This window comes from Perognathus longimembris, chromosome 17 (genome assembly GCF_023159225.1).
Source record: "Perognathus longimembris pacificus isolate PPM17 chromosome 17, ASM2315922v1, whole genome shotgun sequence".
Taxonomy (NCBI): Eukaryota; Metazoa; Chordata; class Mammalia; order Rodentia; family Heteromyidae; genus Perognathus; species Perognathus longimembris.
Window position 1 is genome coordinate 33,721,362 of NC_063177.1, and position 23,713 is coordinate 33,745,074.

The 23,713-nt window shown below is 54.5% G+C and overlaps 1 protein-coding gene across 1 annotated transcript in view; it reads right to left on the reverse strand.

The window, feature by feature from the left end:
• The window catches only part of Cacna1g (calcium voltage-gated channel subunit alpha1 G), a 64,481-nt gene extending 43,420 nt beyond the window's left edge, over window positions 1-21,061 (reverse strand). The window contains 10 exon segments of the mRNA XM_048365851.1: window positions 3,235-3,614; window positions 5,750-6,533; window positions 9,007-9,045; window positions 9,047-9,100; window positions 9,252-9,552; window positions 10,026-10,185; window positions 12,011-12,108; window positions 12,506-12,639; window positions 13,827-13,938; window positions 20,720-21,061. Coding sequence (XP_048221808.1) covers window positions 3,235-3,614; window positions 5,750-6,533; window positions 9,007-9,045; window positions 9,047-9,100; window positions 9,252-9,552; window positions 10,026-10,185; window positions 12,011-12,108; window positions 12,506-12,639; window positions 13,827-13,938; window positions 20,720-20,961 — 2,304 coding nt within the window. The 5' untranslated portion in view covers window positions 20,962-21,061.
• Between the last annotated feature and the right edge of the window lie 2,652 nt (window positions 21,062-23,713).

The window sequence follows — 23,713 nt, forward strand, 5'->3', positions numbered from 1 at the left end:
AATCAGGGTGTGTTTGGGGTTTATTTTGAGGGTTGGCTATTAAGTATGCATCATTACACTATTGTAATGATTGTATTGGTCACCTCTGATGCACAGGATACCTGTGTGGGGATGGATAAATGGATGGATGGATGGACGGATGGATAGATGGATGGATTTCCCAAGGTCTGAGCTCCATGTACTGCCCCTTGGCAGCTGCTGCATACATTTATACTCATCCTGCATTAGCTCACACACTTCCTGAGTCCAGTCAGTCCTTCCTCCTCAGTGTCCTGTGGGATCCTTATCCCTCTCACCAGCTCCTCTGGGCATATCAATCCTGCCAGATCTCTGCCACCAGGAGAGTGGAGAGCATGAGACCACCACTGGGATACCATTTTGCCATACCCCAGCCTTCCCATCAATCAAGAGGTGGGTAAAGAGGACCAGGGACAGTGGGTGGCATATCATACAGATAGGAAAACTGAATGACAGGCAAATCAGTGACAGTAGGAGAAAACAGGACCTGAGGAAGGATAAAAGAGCTGGGGTTCAGCCACCAGGGACACCCAATAATCCCCTCTGCAGTGTTCCCCAATCTGATCAATACCAGGATCGATGGACTCAATTGCCTTATGAAGAGAACAGTAGGGAAAGCAGGAGGCCCAGGCCTGGTGCCTGCATTAGCCTGTACCACCCCTCCCTCACCGGCTCGCTTAGCTCTCCCTTCATGAGGCTCCACCTCTCCTGCAGTTGGCTACATCTCAGTTCAGGTCTCCCCCTCCCTGTCCTCATTGGTATCTGGGTCTCTCAGTCCCCCCTGTGTCTCGGGCCTCCATCTGTCTGTCTCCTCCCTGCTGGGTCTCTGCCTCTCCTGCCACATCTCAGACTCTCGTCTCGTGTGTGTGTGTGTGTGTGTGTGTGTGTGTGTGTGTGTGTGTGTGTGTGTCTTCTTTGTCACGTTCCCCTGGGGTCTCCATCTCACTTTCCATATCTGTTTCCTGCCTGTCTTTCTCTGTGCCCCTCTCTGTATCCCTGTCTCTCAGCCCTGCACATTTCCCTGCTCCCTTCCTTGGCACCCCCTCCAGCCCGCTAGGGGACCCAGATGGCGGGATGTTCACAGGATGTTCACGCCGCAGTGCCTGCAAGCACAGGGCCATGGTAGCTTCTGGGGTTTCTTCTCACCCCACCCCCCACCCCCTGCCCTGAGCCTGCTGGGCAGCAGTCAGTCAGCTGCTGCTCAGAACTCCTACTCACCCCCATGGGGCCCTCAGCAAGGAGGTACTGGGACAAACTCCTCCTATAGCAGACACTGCCACCCTGAATGAAGCCTCACTGTTACTGAGGGCTCAGAGGGAGCCAGGGCTATAGTCCCCCTTTGCCTCAGGAACTTGAGCAGTAAAATTCTGGAGGCACCTGGATAGATGGCTTTTATTTCCTCTCCAAAGGGGTGTCCCTCTTGACATCTGAAAGCCCTCTTGCTGTGGCTTCATCTCCCCTGGGTGTGTGTGTGACTTCTTCCCAGTGCAATCAAAGCCTTTATCAGCAGCAGCTGGCTGGGCAGGGACTGCCGGGTACCCCAGAGTTGAGAAGAGCACCCATTAGGGCCCCTCTTTGGGGAAGTTCACCTAACCACAGCCAGTGCTGACTGAAGCAAAGGAGGTCACGGCTCAGGCTTGGGGAGCCCGGGTCTTGGAAGTGAAAGGCTGCCGTCCCCCTCCCCCTGCTGCCTGGCAGAGTAAAGCACCTCTCCTGGGGAGCTGGCAGAGTAGGCATGTGCATACACGCCCACACCCCACGCAAGCCAGACACAACACGCCCACCTCAGTGCCATGCACAGCCCACCTGCTGCCACTGCAGCCGGTGGGTGTTCCCCTCCCCTTGCCTCCACACCTCGCTGCCATAGGGAGGGAGCATGGCATTAGCTATCTGATGCCAGCTTTGGGGGGTAAGAGGAAGAGGGGCCAGGCAATGAGGGAGTGATACATCTAGCTAGACAAGGGGGCTCAGGGAAAGCACCACTTCCCACAACATTGCTGGGGCAGAGGCCCAATGGGATAGGAGCAAAGATCTTCTGAACCCTCTGAAAAAAATGAAGTCATCTCACCATCCACTCCAGCCCTAACTTGAACCAAAGCCCCACTCCCACCCTCTCGCCTTCAACCCAGACTCTCCTTTCCTGTATGTCTGCACCTTCATGCAAGCCCCACACACCACCAGGCCCCACCTGGATAAGATGACCCTCCCCTGTCACCCTCTCCTAGGGTGCGCATGTGGCTGGTATAGGCCTCATGCCTCATCTCTTAACAAACAGATTCCAACTCGGGGAAAGATGGGATTCTGGCGGCCAATCCTCTTCCCACGGCCAGCCCCAACTTAAGACAATCAGAAGAGGATAATAGGCAAGAAGGGCACAGAAGGGCATGCCTGCTGGCCTCTCTCCCTGTGTAGCTCAGCATGGGGGTAGAGGGTCGCTGGAGTCCCCCAGGCCACACTTTCTGTTTACACAGCTCAGAGAAGGGCCTCCTCCCCTCAGCCCAGATCCTGTAGCTTACAGCCGTCAGCCCCACAGAACAAGCCTGCTCCCTCTTCCACATGACAGCCCTTCAAATATTTGAAGACAGCTCATCCGTCCCTGCTGAGCCTCCTCTTCTCCTGACTAAACACCCCGCTTCTTAGAATGACTCCTCAAATACGCTAGTTTCAAGTCATCTCACCATGCCGGGTGCTCTCGTCCTTCCAAAGCCGTCCTGGTTCACAGCCAGGCTCTAACCTGAGGCCCGGCAGAAGATTGCCTATCTCCTGAACCTCAGCATTCTCCTCAGCCACAGCCACTGACTCCCTCTGCCCTCTACTCCCGCCAGCATAGCCATTCTGCATTGGCAATCACTCCTACTTTTAGAGCCAGGCAAATGCTACAGACCCCCTACACCTCTCCTATCTGTAACGCTTTCTCCAAAGACCCAAATTCTTTCCAGTAACCTGTCTCCACAGCAGGAGTTCATCACCTGCCCACATGAAGCCTGCCTCCTCTGGGAAACCTTCCTAGATAGAATATCCTTGCCCCTGCCTGAGACAACCTCCACACTCAAACCACGCAGCACTGGCTATGGTCACTCTATAGTCTCTGCATCTCCCAGTACTTCATCCCACACATGCACCCAAGCAGCCTGGAAAAGAAAAGCCCAGAAGGTGGCAGGGAGGGAAAGGTTCCTCCCACCCCACCCCCCAGTCAGTCTGGACCCACATTCCTACCTGCTCGTGGTACTCGATGCCCATGCTGAGGGTATTGACCAGGATAGCAATCATGATTCCCCGACCAAAGTATTTGCTGTCCACAATCTTCCGGAAAGTGTCACAGATCAGCCTCCAGAAGACCAACACAGGGCTGGGCTCTGTGTCTGGGCCCAGGCTCCGCCGGTGTCGTCGACTGTGAGGGTCACGGAGATCGCTGTGCTGGGCATCCTGTGTAAACTCGTAAACAGCCTCGCTGTCTGAGTCAGGCAGCTCGTGGTCGGCAGGCTCCAGCTCTCCTGTCCCCACTCGGGCACAATAGGGGCAACTGTCTGGGCTACAGGCTCCACTATCTGCCTTGGAGCAGGGACTAGAAACCTTGCAGGAGCTGTGGCAGACACCTGTAATGGGAGAATGGGGGGTCAGAGGCTCTCTTGACTGGGGCTCCCTTGCCCTTGGGGGGAGATGCACAGCATAACAGGAGGGATGTGGGGCAGTTATAAGGCTGAGCCACTGATAGTTATAGGCTGAGTGTCTTAGGAGTTCAGGCAGAGAGGTGGACCCCAGGTCCCTGAGGTTCTGAACAGCCCCTATGTCCTAGGAGCCTTGTGCTAGAGGCCTGACCACCTCTCTTCCCTAGGGAAGACGGGCCTGTGTCAACACTGCTCTGAGTAGAATTTTGCAATGGCTCCTTAAGACCTCCCATCTCCCACACATGTGCATTTGTCCTCTCCATGCCAGACATGCATATACACACGTACACTATATACACACACTCATGTGCACACACTGTTTGCACATCGGAAGATATGCACACATCAAACACATGTATACCCAAATGTATCAATACTACCCAAATGTTCAAGTCAGACCCACCCACACGTGTACATGCACACACAGACCAGAGAAAAACACCATAGCCATGAGCATGGGCATCAGACACATGCGTTCACACACATACACACACTAGACCCCTTCCTCATGCACAGAGACACATAAATGCACACCAGACTTACTTGTGCACATACACACACAGTGACCTGTCTGGAGACATCAATATCCATTTAAATCTTGCTTTGATCACAGACTATGAGAGCTGAAAGGAACCTCAGAGGCCACCCAGGTAAAGCACGGATAGGGCAGCATCTGGCTCAGGGCCTGGGAGGCAAAGTGACATTTCCTTCTCCTGACTACATCTGAGCATACTGATGGTGCTGACCCCACCTTTCACATGGAAGGACATGGAGGAATATGTGATATGATGGCCATGTCACATGACCAGATAATGGAATAACTACTAAGATCTACTCTGTGTTTTGTGATAACACCTTCTGGGCTCAGACTACCTTCCAGAGACCACCTCACAAATATCCCACTGTTCTCTACATGACACCTCCTTCCTGAAACACAGGCCCTGGAGCTGTGTCTGGGGGTGGGGGGCGGGGAGCCAGTCTTATCTAGGGACCCTCCTACAAGCACTAAGTGTCTCACTTCTCATTAGCATGGATGATCTACCCAGTGGACCAAGAGCTCCAAGCACTTGCTGCTCTACTCCCTGGTCTCTCTGCAGAGGAGGGAATAAAAATCAATGTATTCAGGGCACCAGTGGCTCATGGCTATAACCCTAGCTACTCAGGAGGCTGAAATCTAAGGGTTATGGTTCGAAGCCCGCCCAGGCAGGAAAGCCCATGGGAATCTTATCTCCAATTGACCACCAGAAAATGAGAAGTGACACTGTGGCTCAAAGTGTTAGAGCTCTAGCCTTGAATGAAAATAGCTCAGGGACTAAGTGCCCAGGCCCTGAGTTCAAGCCCCAGGACCAACAAGAAAAAAAAAAAGGATCAGTAAGAGTCTCCTTGGGGGAAGGTGGAAGAAAAATGAGGGAGGAGGTAACAAGTTTGATAAGAAATGTACTCACTGCCTTACATATGAAACTGTAACCCTTCTGTACATCACTTTGACAATTAATTTAAAAAAAAAAAGTCTCCTTGGTGTGGGGCACCAATGCTGCCACAATCACATGCCGCTCCCCCCTCTACACCCAGGAATAAAGTGAGCTTCAGAGTCAGATAGCCCTGAGGGCACCTCACACCAAAGGGACAACTTTGCAAATCACGTAAGACCTCCAAACCTCCTTTTCCCTCTGTGTGTACAATAGAGATGCTAGGCAAGCTTATTGTCTGAGCTCTCAGAGAGTCCAAGGGGATCTTTCTTACCTGCACAGCATATGATAGGCACACCAGTGAAAAACAGTGGTTAGATATTAGCACACACAGCAGAGAGCACAGTGCATAGCAGATACACATTACATGACAGTTATTATTACAATGTAGGACTCACGATTCCCATTTTAACAGATGAGAAAATTAGAGCTTAAAGGATTGGTTGAAGGCACTACAGTTATGAAAGGCAGAATGGGGATCTGAGCCCTGGTCCCTCTGACTCCAGTCCTCTAGTTCTCTCTAGGACACCACCCAGCCCCCACCCCCCCACCAACTGAAGGGGACCAACACACACCCCTGCTTGGTGTTCTCACCTGTACTCTGCGTCTCCAGCAGCTTGTGCATGGAGCTGTAGGGCCCAGGTGGGATGTTGAGGCTGGTGAGGGTGGGGGGCCCAGAGCTGGGGACCACTTCGACTAGTGCCTTCTCCTTCAACATCTCCGGTGGAGGGCTGGTGTGCACAGTGGGGTACACTTTCCCACTACCCACAGTCCTGCCAGATGCTTCAGATGGGGATCGTGGAGGGGGCGCCTGGCAACGGACGGGCTCCAAGTGGCAGTCGGCGTGATAGAAGCTGTGCACAGACTCGGCACCCCCTGGAGGGCCACTGGAGAGGGTGGGTGTCGAGGGTGGTGGCAGCATGAGCCGGCGGGACCCACTGGCATCCCTATCTTTGATCTCCGGGCTAGCTCGCGGGGCCCTGAGTGTCCCATTGCCCAGGTGGTAATGGTGATGATGGTGGTGGTGGTGGTGGACCAGGTGGTGGACAGACAGGCGGCGGTGTGAGCGAGAGCAGGTGCCGCTGGGCTGAGGCTCCTGGCCCCCGAGGGCTGCTGGGCTGCTCAGCAACCCAGCCCGCACACCTGCGGCCCGAGAGACCTGGGCCAGCCTGCGAGCTGCCTTGCGAAGGATGTACACCAGGTACTTTAGCAACTCCTCATAGCAGCTGCCAGGCTCAGAGAAGCTAGCCAGAGTGCTGGCATTGGACAGGAATCGCACGCGCTGCTCCCGCATTAGCTGGCTTTCCCGTTGCTTGGTCTCTGAGAACTGCGTGGCAATCACCACCAGGCACAGGTTGATCATGAAGAAAGAGCCCACCTGTAGGGGTGGGGACAGGAAGAGGAGATGTCCTGAAGAAAAGCAAATCACCATGTCAGCTGCCACAGACAGACAACTTCGTGCATGCTAGGCATTGGGCTAATGATTTTCCTGTCGTTATCTCATTTTATTCTCATGACAGTCTTGAGAGAGAATGCTATTATAATTGCTGTCCCAACAGTAAGGAAGCTGAGGCTCAGAGAGATCAAGGAATTTTCCCAAGATCACTCAGCTAGTGCAAAGCAAGGCTAAAACTGGAACCAGGCCCTATGAAACTCTTTAAGGTGTTGCTATTGATCATCATGATATCCTACAAGGTTGCCCCTCAACTCCCTATACTCATGGAGACCGTAAGCACACCTCCCCGGCTCCTATCAGGAGTAGAAAATACTGTGAAAGTGAATGCACTATTGGGAACATAATACTGGCCTTAATATCAGATTGTGTCTTTGGGACTTGTTCACAAGACTCCAGCCTGTAGTTGTAACATTGGCTTCATGAGCTTAGATAAAACCCTTAACCACTGGACCTCAATATCCTCATCTGAAAGCACAGACCCTATAGACCAAACTGCCCAATTGACTTTCCCATATTCCCCTAGAACCTATCTCCATGCCTCAGTTTCTCCAGGATACTGGGCTTAAAAAATTAGACAACAATCCCAAATGATGGAAATGAATATTTATGGTGACAAAGTAGAATTTTTTTCCTAGACCGTGTCCTAGTAATTATGATAATTAGCTTCACTAGAGTGACGCCAGAGAGTTGTTTGGGAAGAATTTTCAGGGGGTGTGTGGGAAGGTGGAAATGAGGCCCCCTTCTCTCTCAGTCTTCTCCCCCTCCCCAACCAGGCCTGAGGGAGAAATGATTTTGAGAACAGAGTCCCTGAGGCACCCAGCTTGTCCTCTGAGGTGATGGTAAGGGACAAGGACACATCCAACTCAAGCTTTACCTGGATACCTGTGTAGCCAGTCCCTCTTACACCAGGGAAAGTCATGGAGCCAGGAGAGTGGTTTGGGGGTCCTGCCAGTCCCCAGAGCCTTCCCTCCATCTCCCCCTCATCAGGACCTGCCACCTCTCTGGCATTTGTCCCATGTTCTGAGTAGATCTTAATCCCTTTCCTAATCTCCTTTTCTCAAAATCTGTCCCTCCGTGATTCTGTCATTGACCTCGTGGTGACATGGGATAAGTGCTAGACTCGGACCTGGTAGTCTGGATTGACTTCTCAGCTCCAGCCCTGACTTCAATGTGACCTTGGCCCAGTGATCAGCCCTCCTAGTTCTCACTTAGAAGCTGGGGATCAGCATTCTGCAGTGGCCACCTCACAGGTGCCTGTGAGGATCCAGGGGCAGCAGATGTTATACAGCACCCATCCACAGTGTCACCCCACCCAGCAAGACTAATCCACAGCTTAGGCAAAGCACATGGTGAGATCAGATAAATGAGGAAATGCCAGTTAAATGAAGATGATCACAAGATCATGATGAGGATTAAAAATCCAGCATGTAGGAAGTACTGAGAGCAGGGGCTGGCACATAATAAGTGCTCAGTAGACATCAGCTATTAGTGGTAGCCATGTTATTGACTAGGGATGGTGGTGATTTAACTTAAATGTTTGCTCTTTTGCTTGTCTTCTGCCTTTGTAAAATCTTGGAATTTCCATGCTGGATGGAACAAAGGAGAGAGTTTCTCAACAATGATTGGAAATCTGGGGATTGTTTGCAAATATTTCAGAATGTTTAGCATCTTTTCCCTCCTCACAACAGAATGTGAACAGTGCTCCCTTAGACCCTGTGAAAAACAGAACCAGGCTTTGCAACTTCCAAGTGACCCTGGAGAGTTAGGGATGGGGAGAGGGGAAACAGAGCATCCTGAGTTGAGATCCATCTATGGTACTCATGAAGAACCAGGGTCCCAGAATGGGGGTGGAGGCAAGTCTTCAGGGGCAACATTTTTCCCAAGCAGTAAATGGTAGAGTCAAGGTGTGTGTGTGTGTGTGTGTGTGTGTGTGTGTGTGTGTGTGTGTGTGTGTGTGTGTGTGTGTGTGTGTGTGTGTTGTTAGTTGTGGGGCCTGGGCACTGTCCCTGAGCTTTTTTTCACTCAAGGCTAGTGCTCTACCACTTTGAGCCACAGTGCCACTTCCAGTTTTCTGGTGGTTAATTGGCGATAAGAGTCTCATGGACTTTTCTGCCTGGGCTGGTTTTGAACCGCAATCCTCAGCTCTCAGCCTCATGAATAGCTAGGATTATAGGTGTGAGTCACTAGCATCCAGCTAGAATCACGTTTTAAGCTTGGGATTCTTCTTGACCCTCACCTAATGTTCTCAGCATGTGACAGATGCCTGCTCTATGGGATTTGTCCTGAGAGCTAAGAATCTCAAATAGAGCAAGTCTTTCCCTCTATCCTCAGTCCCTACCCATGTTCCAGTTTCTCCCATCCCCACAGAGGGGGAGGAGGAGGAGGAGTCACTCACGATGATGAGGAGGATGAAGTAGATGAAGTTGTAGAAGGAGGTGAGCGTCCATCACAAAGTACATGATGTCGACCCAGCCCTCCAGCGTGATGACCTGGGGAGGTAGAGAAGGACACGCTGACTCTGAGCTTTGATGAGCTCAGTCTCCTCCAACCTGACCACCCCCACCCCCACCCCACCCCAAACACGAACATGGCCATTCTCAGGCTGCTCTGTGTTCTGGGGTTAGGCCCAAGCTGCCCCACCTGGAAGATAGCGATCCAGGCATAGCCGATGTTATCGAAATTGATGGCACCCTTGAAGGGGTTGTGCTCGCCTGCAGAGCAGTTGGTATAGTACTGGTTCCAGTTGACACAGGTGGTGTTGCTGGAGCTGTTGTAAGCTTCATAGTCCAGACCACAGGGTGGGCCGCCGCCACCCTCCCCTCGCAGTGTGGGTACACTCCTGCAGGAACGCATGCCGTTCTCCCGAGGTTGGGAGCAGATGAAGGGGCTCTCGTCCTCATTCTCTGTCTGGTAGTAGCGCTCCAGGTCCACGCTCAGGGGGCTGAGGGATGAGGGTTTGTGTAATGGCAATCATGCTGGTAGTGGGGTTCTCAATGGAGAAGCCCAGGAAGGAAGAGCGGGTATGGGTACACTGAAGCTTATAGGTAGGCAAGTCAGACCTGAAGGTGGGAGAGGGGCCTGAGCCAGGCAAGGTGTGTGGGTATGGATGGGGGTCACTGAGAGCAGGAGGGCTGAGTTGAAGAGTCACATCCTAGAGCAATGGTTTCAAACTTTGCTGCCCATTAGGATTGCTTATTTCCCGGTAACCAAGCTGTACCCAAGACTTAATGTAATCAGAACCACTGGAGGGACTGGCTGCCCAAACATCAGCAGGTAATTCCAATAAGTAGTCAAGATCAAGGACCAAATGTGTCCCTGATAGGAGGACAGGTATGTTGGTGGCAACAGGAAGCTAGGGACTCAGGGAGATCTCAGCCCTACAAGCCACTCCCAGGTCAACCACTCTCCACTCACAGGCTGAAATTCTCAGGGAGGAAGCATCGGTTCCGAAGCAGCCCCGCCCACAGCTGGACACCAACGATGCCAAAGATGAAGAAGACGAAGAAGCAGAGCAGCAGGACATTGCCCAGCATGGGTAGTGTGTCCAACAGCAAGGTGACCAGGATACGCATGCCTGTGGGGGCAGAAGACACACTGGGGACACTGGGCTGGCCAGGCTAGGCTGGCTGCCATGTGTCTGGCTGTACTTCCAGAGGGGTCCCACTGGGAACCTCCGGGCTCAAGTTGGAAGGGAGATGAGTGGCTATCTCTAATGTGCATGCGCAGACAGCCTCAGCAGCCCCAGCACCCTTGACCCACACAGAGTAATCTGTGCACAGTACCACCAATGAGTCAGAACTGAGCTTCCCAAAATATTCTCATGCTCCTCACTCTCCCAGCATCACTGTGGGGTGATGATTATCACCCCCAGTTTCCAGATGAGAAGTCTGAGGCCCACAGGAGTGATGTGACTTGCTCCAGTATCAGAGTTGCTAAATGTAGGTGCTGGGACTTAAATTTAGATTTTGTGCTTCCAAATCCTGCTCCCCAAGGCACAGTGTGCACACGCACACACTCTCACTTCCTTCTCTCACCAGACTTGCTAAGCCATCGCTACAGGTGTCATTGGGGAAACTGAGGCAGCAGACTCTGGGATGGATATTAGCAAGCAACCCCACTCCTCAAAATCCCTGTTAGGGATCCAGCCCCTGTCTTCACTCCAGGTCTAGGACACAAGCCCAAATGGTGCACACCAACCACCAATCTTTCGTCAATCCCTTAGAAGGCAGATAGATCTCCAGTGGCTACTTTTGGATCCCAAAGTGCTCCTTAGGGCCCCTGCCTTCTCCAGGACACAGCTTCTAAGCAGCAGTAGCAGCTAATTTACTTTCTTGGTGGTGACCGCAGTCACCCTGCCTCCACCACTCCTCTCAGTCATTCCTTCTTCCCCTCTGCTCCTTCCATCCCCCTGCAGCTGCTCTGGGCTCCTACTGAGATCAATTCCTTAGGGTTTGCATTAAGGGAATTACACCAGTGGTTAGATAGAGGTCTATCAATCTGCCAGACGTCACCTGGGGAGGGAGAGGAGGCCAGGCATGCCTCTCTTCTGGAGTTCGGGTTAATACTAACTCACTCTAGCCCCCTCCCCACAGGAAACACACAGCCGCATCTCTCTCTCTCTCTCTCTCTCTCTCTCTCTCTCTCTCTCTCTCTCTCTCTCTCTCTCTCTCTCCCTTTCTCACACACACACACACACACACACGCACACACACACACACACACAAAGGGGGCTGCTGCTGCATCAGGCACGGACACGCCCATGCTCCTCCAAGCCCCACTCCTCAGGCTGCATGGACCATCCGCAGTGTGTGTAGGTAGGTTGGGGAGTGTAAAGGGGGCCTGAGCAGGGGGGTGGGGCAGGACTTGGGGAGAACTAGAGCTGCCAAACCTTCCCTGGCTCCAGAAACCAATGCGGTTTAATTTAGATAATGGTCCCCGGCAGTCACTGCAACAACGCAAGTTGGAAGTGGGGGAGGGGACAGGGGCCGCAGCCACAGTGGGAGAGTGAGGCGCGTGGAGTGGCCTTCTCTTGAGAGAAGTCATATTTAGCATGGCCAAATGTGGTCTCACCAATGAGAACCAGTCTGTGGAAGAGACTCTTCTGCCCAGAAAAAACCATTAACACTTTAGGTCCCTTCCACCCCATCCCACCCACCCTATTCCCCTGAGGGTAGAATCTCTGTGATGTTTCTGAGGTTCTGACCCAAAACCAGACTGAAATGAGGAGGATCTTCATGGTGACTGCCCCAGTGCCACAGTCAGGTCCCTCCTGAACCATTCTCTGCAGTGGCCATGAGTGGTCAAGGTAATGACACAGTGGGTGGGCAGGGGGAGCTGAGATTGTTACATTTCCTCTAGGGGTTCTGTGTCTAAGGGCTGAGGGCCAAGGGGTCACTCACTGGGCACCCGGTTAATGGCCCGGAGTGGTCGCAGCACACGGACTGTCCTGACAGCTGAGAAGCTGACATTCTGCAGGTCCAGTGAATACTCCAGCATCCTGTGAGAAGGGGTCCAGAGGGGTTGAGTTTGAAGTCACCATGATGTTAAAAAAAAAAAAAAAAAAAAAAAAAGCCAATGAGGAATTCTGTGAAGAAGCAAGACACCTGGTGCTCCTCCCTCCCCTCCACTAAAGAACCCTGAGATCAGCTTTCCTCAAAGGAGCAAGGACTGCTTCCCACCCTCCCTGGCCCCCCCTCTCCTGAGAAAAAGCAGAACCAGCAGGAAGACCACAGGACGCAGGAGATAGGCCAGAACACGGCAGGCAGGCAGCCTCACTCGCTCAGCTCACGTGGACAGCCAGGGAAGAAATACAGCTGTGACTGGGCTGGGGTGGGGCCAGGGCCCTGGAGAAGGTAGTGATCCAATCCCTTGCTTCCCCCAGTCCAGGGCCTCACCCTGCGATGACGATGAAAAAGTCAAGCCGGTTCCAAGTGTCTCCCAGGTAACACTTCTTCCCAAATATACCCAAGGCCACCATCTTCACCACCATTTCCACGGCGAAGAAGGCAAAGATGAAGTCATCAAAGGCCTAATGGAGGGACAAGAGTCTGCAGAAACTGAGAAGGGCAAGGGGATACACCCATCCCTAACCACTTCTACTAGTGAGTTCAGGGCCTTTTGCAGAACAGGTGTTGGGGGTTAAGATCAGGAACTACAGTCCAATGCGGGTGGCTCACACTTGTAATCCTAGATACTCAGGAGACTGAGATCTGAGGATCAGGGTTCAAAGCCAGCCTGGTGGCGGGGGGGGGGGGGGGCTGGACTGGGAATATGGCCTAGTGGCAAGAGAGCTTGCCTCGTATACATGAAGCCCTAGGTTCGACTCCTCAGCACCACATATATAGAAAACGGCCAGAAGTGGCGCTATCGCTCTAATGGCAGAGTGCTAGCCTTGAGCAAAAAGAAGCCAGGGACAGTACTCAGGCCCTGAGTTCCAGGCCCAGGACTGGCCAAAAAAAAGCCAGCCTGGGCAGGAAAGTTCATGAGACTCTGATCTCCAATTAACCACCAAAAAAACAGAAGTGGAGCTAGGGCTCAACCTGGTAGAGTACCAGTCTTCAGCAAAAAGAGCTCAGGAACAGCACCCAGGTCTTGAGTTCAAGCCCCATGACCAACAAAATAATAAATAAGTAAAAATTTCAAAAAAAAAAAATCAGGAACTACTTGGAAGGCAGCGATTAAGAAGTTCTCCATTTGGGGCCAGGCTTGGGGAAAAAAGTTAGTGAGACTTCAATTTCAGCAAAGTCAGGCACAGGCATGTAATCTCATCTATGCAGAAGGCATAGACTAGGAAGGTATGTTACAAGGCCAACCTGAGACTCTTATCTCAAAAATAGCCCGAGATGAAACAACAACAGCAACAACAAAAAAGATGGATGTATGATTTGAACAGAAAAGCTCTTGCAAAAGAGCTAGGTGCTGATGGCTCATCCCTATAATCCTAGCTACTCAGGAGGCTGAGATCTAAGGATTACAATTTGTAGCCAGCCCAGGTAGGAAGATCTGAGAGACTCTTATCTTCAGTTAACTACCAGAAAGCCAAAAGTGGGGCTATGGCTCAAATGGTGGAGCATCAGCCTTGAGCAAAACTGTTCAAAGGCATTGTCCAGACTCTGAGTTCAAGCCTAGGTCTAAGACTGGCGCACACACACACACACACACACACACACACACACACACGAGCTCCACTTTCCCTTAACACACATTTCCACTCACCTGCAGAATTCGGCACCTCTGAGAGTCACAGGCAATGTCCTCACATGGCCGGAACATGCCCAGGGTCACACAGTTGAGAAGAATGACCAACATGCTGATGCGCTCGAACCAGGTATCAGACGTCAAGGAATTAGTTGGCCAAGACTAGAAGGAAAGGTGTCTCCCATACCCTGCCCCAATTATGCCTGCTGCTTGTAGACCTCCCAGGTATGAGGGGAGGGCCCTGGCTCACCTTGGTCATCTCACTTCTCTGGACCTAACCTTGTCATCTGTCGTTAAGGTAGAAAAAAGACATAAATACCATGGCTATTTACACAAGCCATTTGGGGAATAGAATTGATCATGCTGGTGGAAATGCCAGACACCATGAGTCTGCTGCCGAATCGCCTCCTCTTCTCCCCAGCTCGCAGGGTAGATGTGAGAAGCAAGTGAGACAATGTATGTGAATGTGTTACACAAACCTACAGTCGGATTATGCCTGCCTTACAGTTTACCACGCACTTTCACACACTTCTGACGCTCACGACAGCCCCATGAAACATCCAGGGTAGATTCTTTTGATTGGAAACTGAGGATCAGGCAGCCAAAGTCATGTGCCGAAGCCGCCCAATGCAGGAAAGACTGAGGTCCCTACACTCTTGATCTACACAGCCATTCTCTCCACGCCATAGCTGCTCAGACAGGCAGCGAGTGGGCTGTCGTCACTCTCATGATACCAGGTGCACAGAAGGGCCCACAGCTGCAGGCCCCTTGCCACAACACTGGAGCCTGAGGCTTTCGCATGACTTCCAGCCCTCTGACTTCTCAGCCTCTTAGACACCTTCCAATATAGAGACCCCCTACCCCCAACTCCGCATCAGGCACTACATGAGGCCCAGGCTACACAGTGGCTGATGCCTGATGCACAGCCATGTGCCACATCGTCTTATGGCCTCCAGCCAGGACTCAAGCAGCTAGAAGGAGTCCTTTCTAACCCCTGAGCCTGTCCACATGGTGGGTTCAGGAGAATGGGTAAGCTGGCCCTGAACCTAGGAGAAAAACAGAGGATCATGGCAGCCCACTGCCATGTAGATGTAAAAAGCATGGGGACTCTTCAGGAATGGGGTGGCTTTTGCCAGGCATGAAGGGATCAGCGGGGATGTCTAGGGCTCTAAGGACCTAGCTCCCAGCTGGTCCTAGGCATATCCCATCTTTGTCCGGAATCCCAGACCACTTCCCCTCTCCAGAGGCTGGTGACTCCTTCATCCACCTCAAAGCCTTCCTGCCCCCACCTGTGTCCCAGGCTTTTTACCCTCAGATACACAACCCTATCACCATCTGACACTGCCATCCTAGGTGCCCCAAGATATGGCCATTTCTCTACTCTCCATTCCCTTACAAAAATGAGTGACACACACACACGCACACTTTAAGATTGGGGGTAAGTGGATGAGAGGGAAAATAAAGAGGGCTGTTTCCATGGAGCTGTTCCCCTGAGTGGAGCCAGAGCCCAGTGCATCTCTCTCCAGAATGAGGGGTCAGCCAGGGGTCACTCCAGAAAGAGGGGGACAGGGAGGGAGCCATCCCTTGGAAAGGAAAAGACACAAATTACCATCAAGAATTTGTTTGCTAGCCCCTTCCTCACTTCTGCAGACGTCTTGGAGATGCCCCAGTTCCTTCATATGGGGGGCTTCCAGGACATCTGTCTGTTCATCTCTAATGACAATGACTCTACCATGTTAAATCATCCATGCATTTGACCTGCCCTCCCCAAATCTCCACTACCTCTGAACTTAGTGTAGCACATGGCACATATAGAGGATCAATCACAGGGAGAATGAATAAATGAATGAATTGGTGAATTAATCACTTTGCTTATCTAGAAACCAGATGTGTCTCCCATTCATGCAGCCCTGTCCTGCTTCCCTCAAGAGGGATGAGCTGATTAAAAATACAGGGAGAGGGGCAGAGTCTACCCCCACAGAATTGCCACTCCCTCCTTCTGCCCCTGCCTTATATAGGTTCAGACTACAGCCTCTTTGCGCCAGAATCAGCTTCTAAAGAACTCCACATCCAGCTTAACCACAGAAGCTCCTTCTCAAGACCCCTTGGCAATCTGGCCTATTCCCACATACATCCTGCCTGCTCTCTGCTTCCTCCTTCACTGTAGGTGAGTGTAGATGGACAGGGAAGAGCTCAAGGCACAAACCTGGAACAATCTGAATAGGATCACGAATGGGGGGGAGGGTCTTTTACCCTTTTCAAGGTGGAGCTCGTTTCCTTGGGAACATGGCAGTATGTCACTGTGTGATGTTCTTCTGTTGCCATAACAACAGGAGGATGTGTCACCAGGTGGTGCAGATTGGTTGCCATGGAAATTAAAGAGACCCCCTTCACACATGCTCTCCCCTTACCTAGGTTGCTATCTTGTCCTCATGCAAGAAAGGGGAACCAGGGAGACCCACAGGTTATCAGGAGGGGGTAACCATGTGACAGATCCCTATGGTAACCAAGGGAACGGGGGACACTGGTTGCCATAGTGACTATGAGAGACCTGTGCAGTCACATGTCTACGGTTGCTATGGTGACTGTCCTGGTCTGGAGTGGATCCCAAAGGGTGGGGGCAGGAGAGGAGAGGATCTTTCTTCTCCACACAACCCATCATCAAAACCAGAGAGAAAGAGAATGGCAGGACAGGAACCCCACTTCCATCCCTCCTCCCCCTCTCCCTCCTGGAAAAGAGAAGTAGAGCATGTTATCTTTACAAATGAATCTTCTCCATGGGATTCTATCTAGATAGAGCCTTGTCTAGTCAGGAAGCTGTAAGAGTGTAGGAGGCAGGCTGGGGTACCTCCAAGGCCATGAAGCTCCGGGCATGAACTGAGAAGGCAAGCAGGCCTTCGGCTGTCTCATTCCCTCCTAGCAGTCGGGAAATCTGAGACTAAGGAACATTGGGGAGGAAATGGGCCTTGACCCAGGAATCCTGGCCTTCTAGTAAGATTTGAGGCGGGGGCAGGTCTTTTCATCACCCATCCCACAGAGGCTAGTATCTACGAAAGCCGCCACCCCTAGGGTGGAGGTGGGTACAAGGGCTCAGCCTAGTGGCTTATGCAGGGAGGTGGAAAGGGGGATTCCCTTAGCCAAGCCCTCCCCCCTCCTGAGGGCTTGCTTCCCTGTGTACCCCCAGCTCCAGTGTGTGGGTGTGTGGGAAGAGGTTTCCAGCTGAACCAAAAACTAAAGCAGAAAGGCAGCCGGCCCCACCCAGAGACAGACATGAGACAGAGACACAAGAGAGACGGCCGCTGGAATCTTTGGGAGGGAAAATAGGCCAGAAATCTGATTCAAACGTCTGTGACTCTGTGTGTGTGTGTGTGTGTGTGTGTGTGTGTGTGTGTGCACGCGCCTGTTTGCGTATGTGAGCAGTGTGTGTGTTGCTATCCTGACTGAGGGAGGCAGGGTGGGGTGAGAGCTAGGGTAGAAGCAGGCGGGGAGGTGGGGGGAGAGAGGCTGATGGAGGGGTAATCCCAGGAATGACTCCAATTGGCACTAGGGGTGATGGGGAGTCCCCCAGTAATGCGATGAAGCAGAGTGGGCAGGAGAGAAAGAGTGTGTGTGTGTGTGTGACCCAGAGAGAAGGAGGCCTGGGATAGAGGGAGTGCCAAGGAGTGCTCTGCTACCCTATCCTGCTCCGGGGCCCAGTCCTTCTCCTCAGAATTCTCTTTGGGAAGCCTAAGGTTTGGAAATAAGAGGAAGGAATTGAGGGAAAGACAAGAATAAGCCCCCCTGCCACTCCACTTCCTCTGAGAATCAAATGGTGACTCCTAGGTAGGTGAGAAGAGCAGGCAGACTTGGGAGCACACACTGGGACAATGGTTAGGAAGACTCCAGAAATTCCTGGGGCCCCCTCCCTTCTACAGGCACACACTCAGACACACACAGTGACGCACAGTCACACACTCACATTCACTTCTGGAAGCCATTAGGGTTCCTGCCGTTTAGGCCTCCCCCTTCTCCTCCCCCGACTCCTGGCAGGCTCCCCTTTCCCCCTCTGGCCCCCCTTCCACTCCCCCCTCTCTCGCTCGGGATCCCAAATGCCAGCCTGTGATTTCCAAATGAGAAAAAGCTGTGCTGGGCTCTGAGCTTGGAGAAACTCCTACACAAACTTCCAGATGTGACACAACAGCGGGAGAGGGAATGCTCAGGATCTCCTTCCCGGGAGGGGAAACGCACACCCTCACACTTGAAGAAACACACACTGGAAAGGCCAACACTCCTCTCTAACCTGCGAGGGGGGGGGGCCCTCCCAGCTCTGAGCTGTCTGAGCCAGTACCCTCGCTTTCCCCTAATACCAAAACACACACTTCTGTGCCTCTCATTCGTTTGCTGCCCCTCCACCCTCTTCAAGACACACACACACATACATACAAACACATACACACATTCTCTTTTCTCTCTCTCTCTCTCTCTCTCCTCTCTCTCTCTCTCTCTTCCTCCCTCCCTCCCTCCTACCTGCATCTACATCTCCTCTCTAGGAAACCCAGTGTCTTTTAAGGAGGCTAAGAGGAAGGGGTCAAAAAGAAGGTGCCAAGAAAAGGCAAACTAGGTTCAGTTTGGGGGAGTAGGGAGTGTCCTTATTATGTCCCTTAGGCTCAGCGATGCAGAGGAACCTCTGGGAGTCAAGGGAAGCTTCACCAACATCAAGAAGAGAGAAAGAGGAAGGCCAGGAGGCAGTTCAGAGCCCCTCTGTCAGTAAAAACAGTTCCCCTTGCCCCTGGGGTAGGACGGGAACAGTGAGGTACATGGCTTACCTCAGACAACCCAGGCCCAGCTGCTAGTCTAGACCAGTAACAGAGGTGCCCCACACCCTAGACTACCACTCCCCAGAGCAACCCAGATTCCACCTTGCTTCCCTTATTCCACCCCTGGCCATTGGCCCCATTCCTGGAGGCATCTGGCTCCAGGCTCCCCACTACACCTGGAGATAGGGCAGTTGGGAAGAGATGAAAGCCAAAAGGGAGAATGAGAGGAAGGAGATAGGAACTGGTTGGTAGATTTTCCCATTCACTAGCAATAGGAGGGACCTGGGTGCTTAGGGGCAGAGAGAAGGGATACCCAGAGCTCATCCCTTCTCTATCTTTGCCATAGAGAAAGGGATGGGAGGTGGGGGGGGGGGGCTTTACAGTTCAAGACTTGGTGATTCCACAAGACCAAAGACCTCAAAGACTCCCACTTCTCTTTCTACAGCTCAGAAAGAGAGAAGGGGCTGGGAGTGGGGAAGAGAGGATGATGCCTGGAGAGGGTATGATGAGGGGAGCTTCCTAAAGACCCACAGTGTACAGCATGGGGGTGGGGGGCAAGCTCACATCCTGCTTTGCGCACTAGAGGCAGCAGAGCTGCAGAGAGGGCGGCACCAAGTCCCCCCCCCCCCACACACACACACTTCCCCAAAGCTGAGTCCTGTTGGGGCTTTCAGGGGCTACAAGGGAGACTTCAGGTCTCCCCCCCCACACACACACACTCGTGCACTCTGCGCACTGAATCCTAGAGAATCTCTGAGCGGGCAGGAAGGAACTGGTAGAAGCTGTCATGACCTGGATGGCAAGACAACCAGCCCCCACCTTTCCCGGTAGCTGGCTCCAGCGCTTAGTCAAGCAGGCTTTTTGTTCCCGAGAGAGCGAGCTGGGGTCTCCCTGACCACTCCAGACTAGGGAGAGGTAAAGGAGCCAGGAGAAATCTATCTACCTAGAATGTGGGGCATGTGTTCCCCAAACCTGTGCCCAGAGTAGACACAAGGGTATCAGACCGGAGTCTTCCTTGGCACACACGCTGGCTGTCTCACGCTCCCCCCAATACTTTTCCAGGGCTGCGGTCTCCTATACCTGCTGTGCCATGAGCCAAAGCACTCTTATTTGTGAAATGAGAGGGGTTACTTGGACCTGCTTTATCCCATCCCCCACTTGCCAAAGCGCTAGCTACAATCTTTCCCTCCACAAGGAAAAAAGAATCCAGCACAAAACTCCCCAACCCGGTTTTAAGCACTGGGCATCAGATAAAGAATTTGGGGTGGTGGGAGGCACTGGTGGCATTGGGCTCCACTGAAAGGGGCTCCAGTCCAGCTCTGGGGGCAGACGGCTCCCCTCCACCACATCTTGTTCTCATTCTGCACCCCTGACATCAGCCGCCGCGAAATCTCCTTGTTGTGCCTCCAACCCGCGGGCTGGGGGGGGGGGGGGGGGCTTGAGGGGATAAGACCTGGTTCCCGCCCCCCTCCCCATCTCCCTCCGGGTCAGTAGAATCCTCAGCTTTGAGGACCAGGTTAGGGGGCTGGACCCTAGAATCCGCCGCAAACTTTGGGGCGGGGGCAGGAGGAAAACCCAGGAGATTGCGGTCTCCCCTCCTCCGTCCCCGCAGCTTCCTCCCCACCCCTGCCCCCAAAACTCGGAAACCAAACCCAGCTCGCTAACCAGCGGCCGGCGGCCGGGCGGGCTGCCGGACAGAGTGGAGTGCCCAAGCTCCCCGAAGCTTCCCACATCTGGAGGGTGACGACCCTCCTCGGTCCACATCTGGAAAGCATCCAGCTGCGAACCAGCGGGTCACGTCTCTTTTTAAATTATTTTTTCCGATCTGTGTCCTGCCCACCCCTCCCCACCCCAATCTCCCCCCCTCCCCAGGATGAAGGTGTGTGTACGGAGGTAGGGCTTTCCCGGGGTACCTAGCAGACCTGCTCACATCTCTGCTTCCACTCCGACGCCCCCTCCCCTGCTAAGCATACCCCCCCACACACACACCTCCGTTCTCAACTGCCCGCCCTCTAAGCTCTCTAGACTCACCTGGCTTTTTGGTCCCCCTCTAAAAACGCGGCCCGCCCCCCTGCAGACCCCGAAAGCCTGGCCGGCCGTGCCCTCGAAGGATATGGGTTACAGACCGTGCGGAGACACCAGCTCCGCGGGCGGCTGTCCTGGCTCAAGTAGAAGAAAACCACCGGGGCCAGCGCCGGATACGGCAGCCCCTCCGCTTCGGAGTCCGCGCTGCCCGGGTCCTTTTCCGCCGACCCCGGCTCCGGCCGGCCCCCGGCCCCAGACAGGTCGTTAAGCTGCATGAAGCTCCGGGGCTGTCCCGACTCCTCGGTGCCCGCTCCATCCTCCTCCTCGTCCATTCTCTGGCCAGCCGGGGCCCCGGGGTTCCGGAGAGGGGCGAGCGGCCCCCCTCAGAGGAGGTGTCCTCACGCAACCGGGGGACCCCGGCGGGGGCACATCTGGGGGGCTCTAGGGCGCAGGCTGAGCCCCCGGGAGGGCCAGTTCAGCCCAGCTCCCCCTGCCCGCAGGGGCATGCTGCCCGCGGGGCGTCGGTTGGTAGGGAAGCCCCGCCTGGCAGAGTCCCGCTTCCCCTGGGCCCCCGGGGTCCCCCGGGCTAGCCGGCTGGCTCCCCCTCACTTTGTTCCGGCTTCTTCGCTTCGCGCCCTGCCTCCGGCTGCCGGAATCGGCGCTACCTTCGCTGAATCGTCCCCAAGAAGGGGAGAAACAAGGGGGAGGCACCCGGTGGAGGACAGGGGTCCGGGGAGGGGCGCCCCCTCTTCCCGCGGCGCAGCTGGAGCAGGATCTAAGGGGTCAGCATCGTCCCGGCTCGGCGCCAGCGGCGGCGGGGGGAGGGGAGGAGGGATCTTTGGGGGCAGGTTTGGAGGGGGTGGGGGGCGGCTCCTTCCTCCGCCCCGCGGCGGGCTCACTGTCCGGGAGGGGCGGGGAGACCGTGGGGGGCCGTCCCGGGCGGGGGTGGGGGCGGAGATGCCGCCGCCGCCGCTGCCGTCGCCGCCGCCGCGGTGGCTGCCGTTGCCGTAGCTGTCGCCGGCGCCACTGCCTCCTCCTCCGGCCGAGACGCGGAGCGAGCGAGGGAAAGCGGCGGCTAGGAGCCCGGCGCACACCACAGCTGGATCCCTCACTCCAACTTCAAGCCTCGGCCCCGCCTCTCCCCAGCCAACCGGGCAGCCAATCGCCGCGCGCCGCCGGCCCCGAGCCGCACGCCCATTGGTCGGCCGCCGTGGCAGTGCGGGCGGGGACGCGGAGGGAGAGAACCACAGCTGGAATCCGGTTCCCACCCCAAATCTCAGGACCGCCTTTCTCCCCTCCTCTTGCCCCTGGGTCCGCTCCTGAAGGCTGGATCCAATCAGACGTCAACCCAGGCCGAACCCACTTTTCTATTGGCCACTGGGGTCTTTGGGACTCCCCCGAAGGGAGCCTCGGGGAATCAAAGAGTATTTGGCGCCAGGTCCTAGGGTAATGCAGCAAGCCCCGGGCATCTTTTGTCCAGGACCCCCCGAACTGGACTCCAGCCAGAGGGCGGAGCTCGGCTCTGGACAGGATTGGAGAAGAAGGAGGCAGGCAGGCACAGGAACGAGGGGGTACCACCAGGGTTCCAAAGCGAAATCCTGCCGGATACTCGGTCAGTCACAAACCTTGTATCTGAATCTGAGAACCTGACTGGGGGAAACCGGAGAAGCTAGAGCTGGACGTCCCGAAGGTGGGCCTCAGGCAGGAGGGGGCGGGTCTTGAGGAAAAAACAGCCGGAGGTGGGTGTGGTCTCTGCGTGGCCTCCACTCCCCCGACCCCTGGCCCAGAGCTTACTGGGGGTGCTCTGAGGCCCCCTTCCGATTCTTTGACTCTGACCTCCTAGCCCTACCTCACGTTGAAGCTCCGAGCTTCAGCCTCTGTTCCTAAGGATTCTTTCAAGGGTGCGCCTTTAATTCGGGGGCTTGGTGCTTGAACCCCACAGGCAGGTAACCGGCTGCCACAGAGACTGGATTCTCAGGAAGCAGCAAAACGACAACCCCCAGCGAAATCAGACCTTTGGGCCTCGAATGTGTTGGAGAGGATGACACACCAGAGCCAGCCTTTACTTATTTCTCCTGCAAAGCCCGCACCAACCCCCAGCTCCGTGCCTCAGTTTCTTCCTCTGGAGGGGGTCCTAGTAAGATTTGAGGGAAGTCTGTCCGACGGACAGGAGCTTCGATGGGCTGTTCTCCTCACCTCCGTTCTACCCAAAGTGAGTGCTCGCAGTTCTAGGCTTTCCACGCGAACATGCACACACGTAGATCCCGGAACTCGCCCCGCCTCTCCTCCGCGAGAGTATTAAGTCTTAGCTTTAGCTCCCTGCCTCCCCGGAAAAAATGGGGGTATTCAAGAACGCAGCGCCACAGTAGTACTGGACGCGTGGGGGAGGGGGGAATCAGACACCGGTAGCATTTCCCCAAAGCGGGGGGTGGCGGGGGGGGGGGGGAGTAGGGAGAACAGGGCATTCACGGTGAAACCGCCTGGGGCAGTCTTCTTCCCGGAGATTGGGGGGGGGGGGGTGGCTCTTGCTACTGCGGAGGGGCTGAGGGGTGGACCGGATGGCCTCCAGCATCCACTGATTCTCCGGCGGGCATTCTGTGTGCTGGCAAAGATGTGCCACCCACGCAGCCCCCGCAGGCTTCCGGCCAAAGCGTGGGTGTGTGGGGGTCGTCTCGGCTCCCTCTACGGCCTGCTGCGGGAATGGGGTAGGGTGGGAAGGGGAGGGGAGGGCAGGGCGGCTGCTGCGCCTAGCCTCCCCGGTTGCCCTTTTGCCAGATCCGGGCACTGAGTTGTGCAAATGAGGCCGTACTTATTTGCATTTCATGCTAATGAGCAGATCCCTTAAGTGCCTGTTTCTCCTGGCGGGAGTCTGTGCTCTCATTCCGAGAGTGAGCCTGTGTGGCGCCTGTCTTGAACTCAGGGCCCTTCTGGGAGAGAGGGGCTATTTATGGTTGCTTTGGTCTGACACCTCCTTCCCTCCCGCTTGTCCGCAGTCTGGTAGTTTGGCTCGCCCTTCTGGTCAGGATCAACAAGCCCCAGGGCTGGCACGGAGAGGTGAGGATTCTCCTCTCCTAGTCTTTGCAG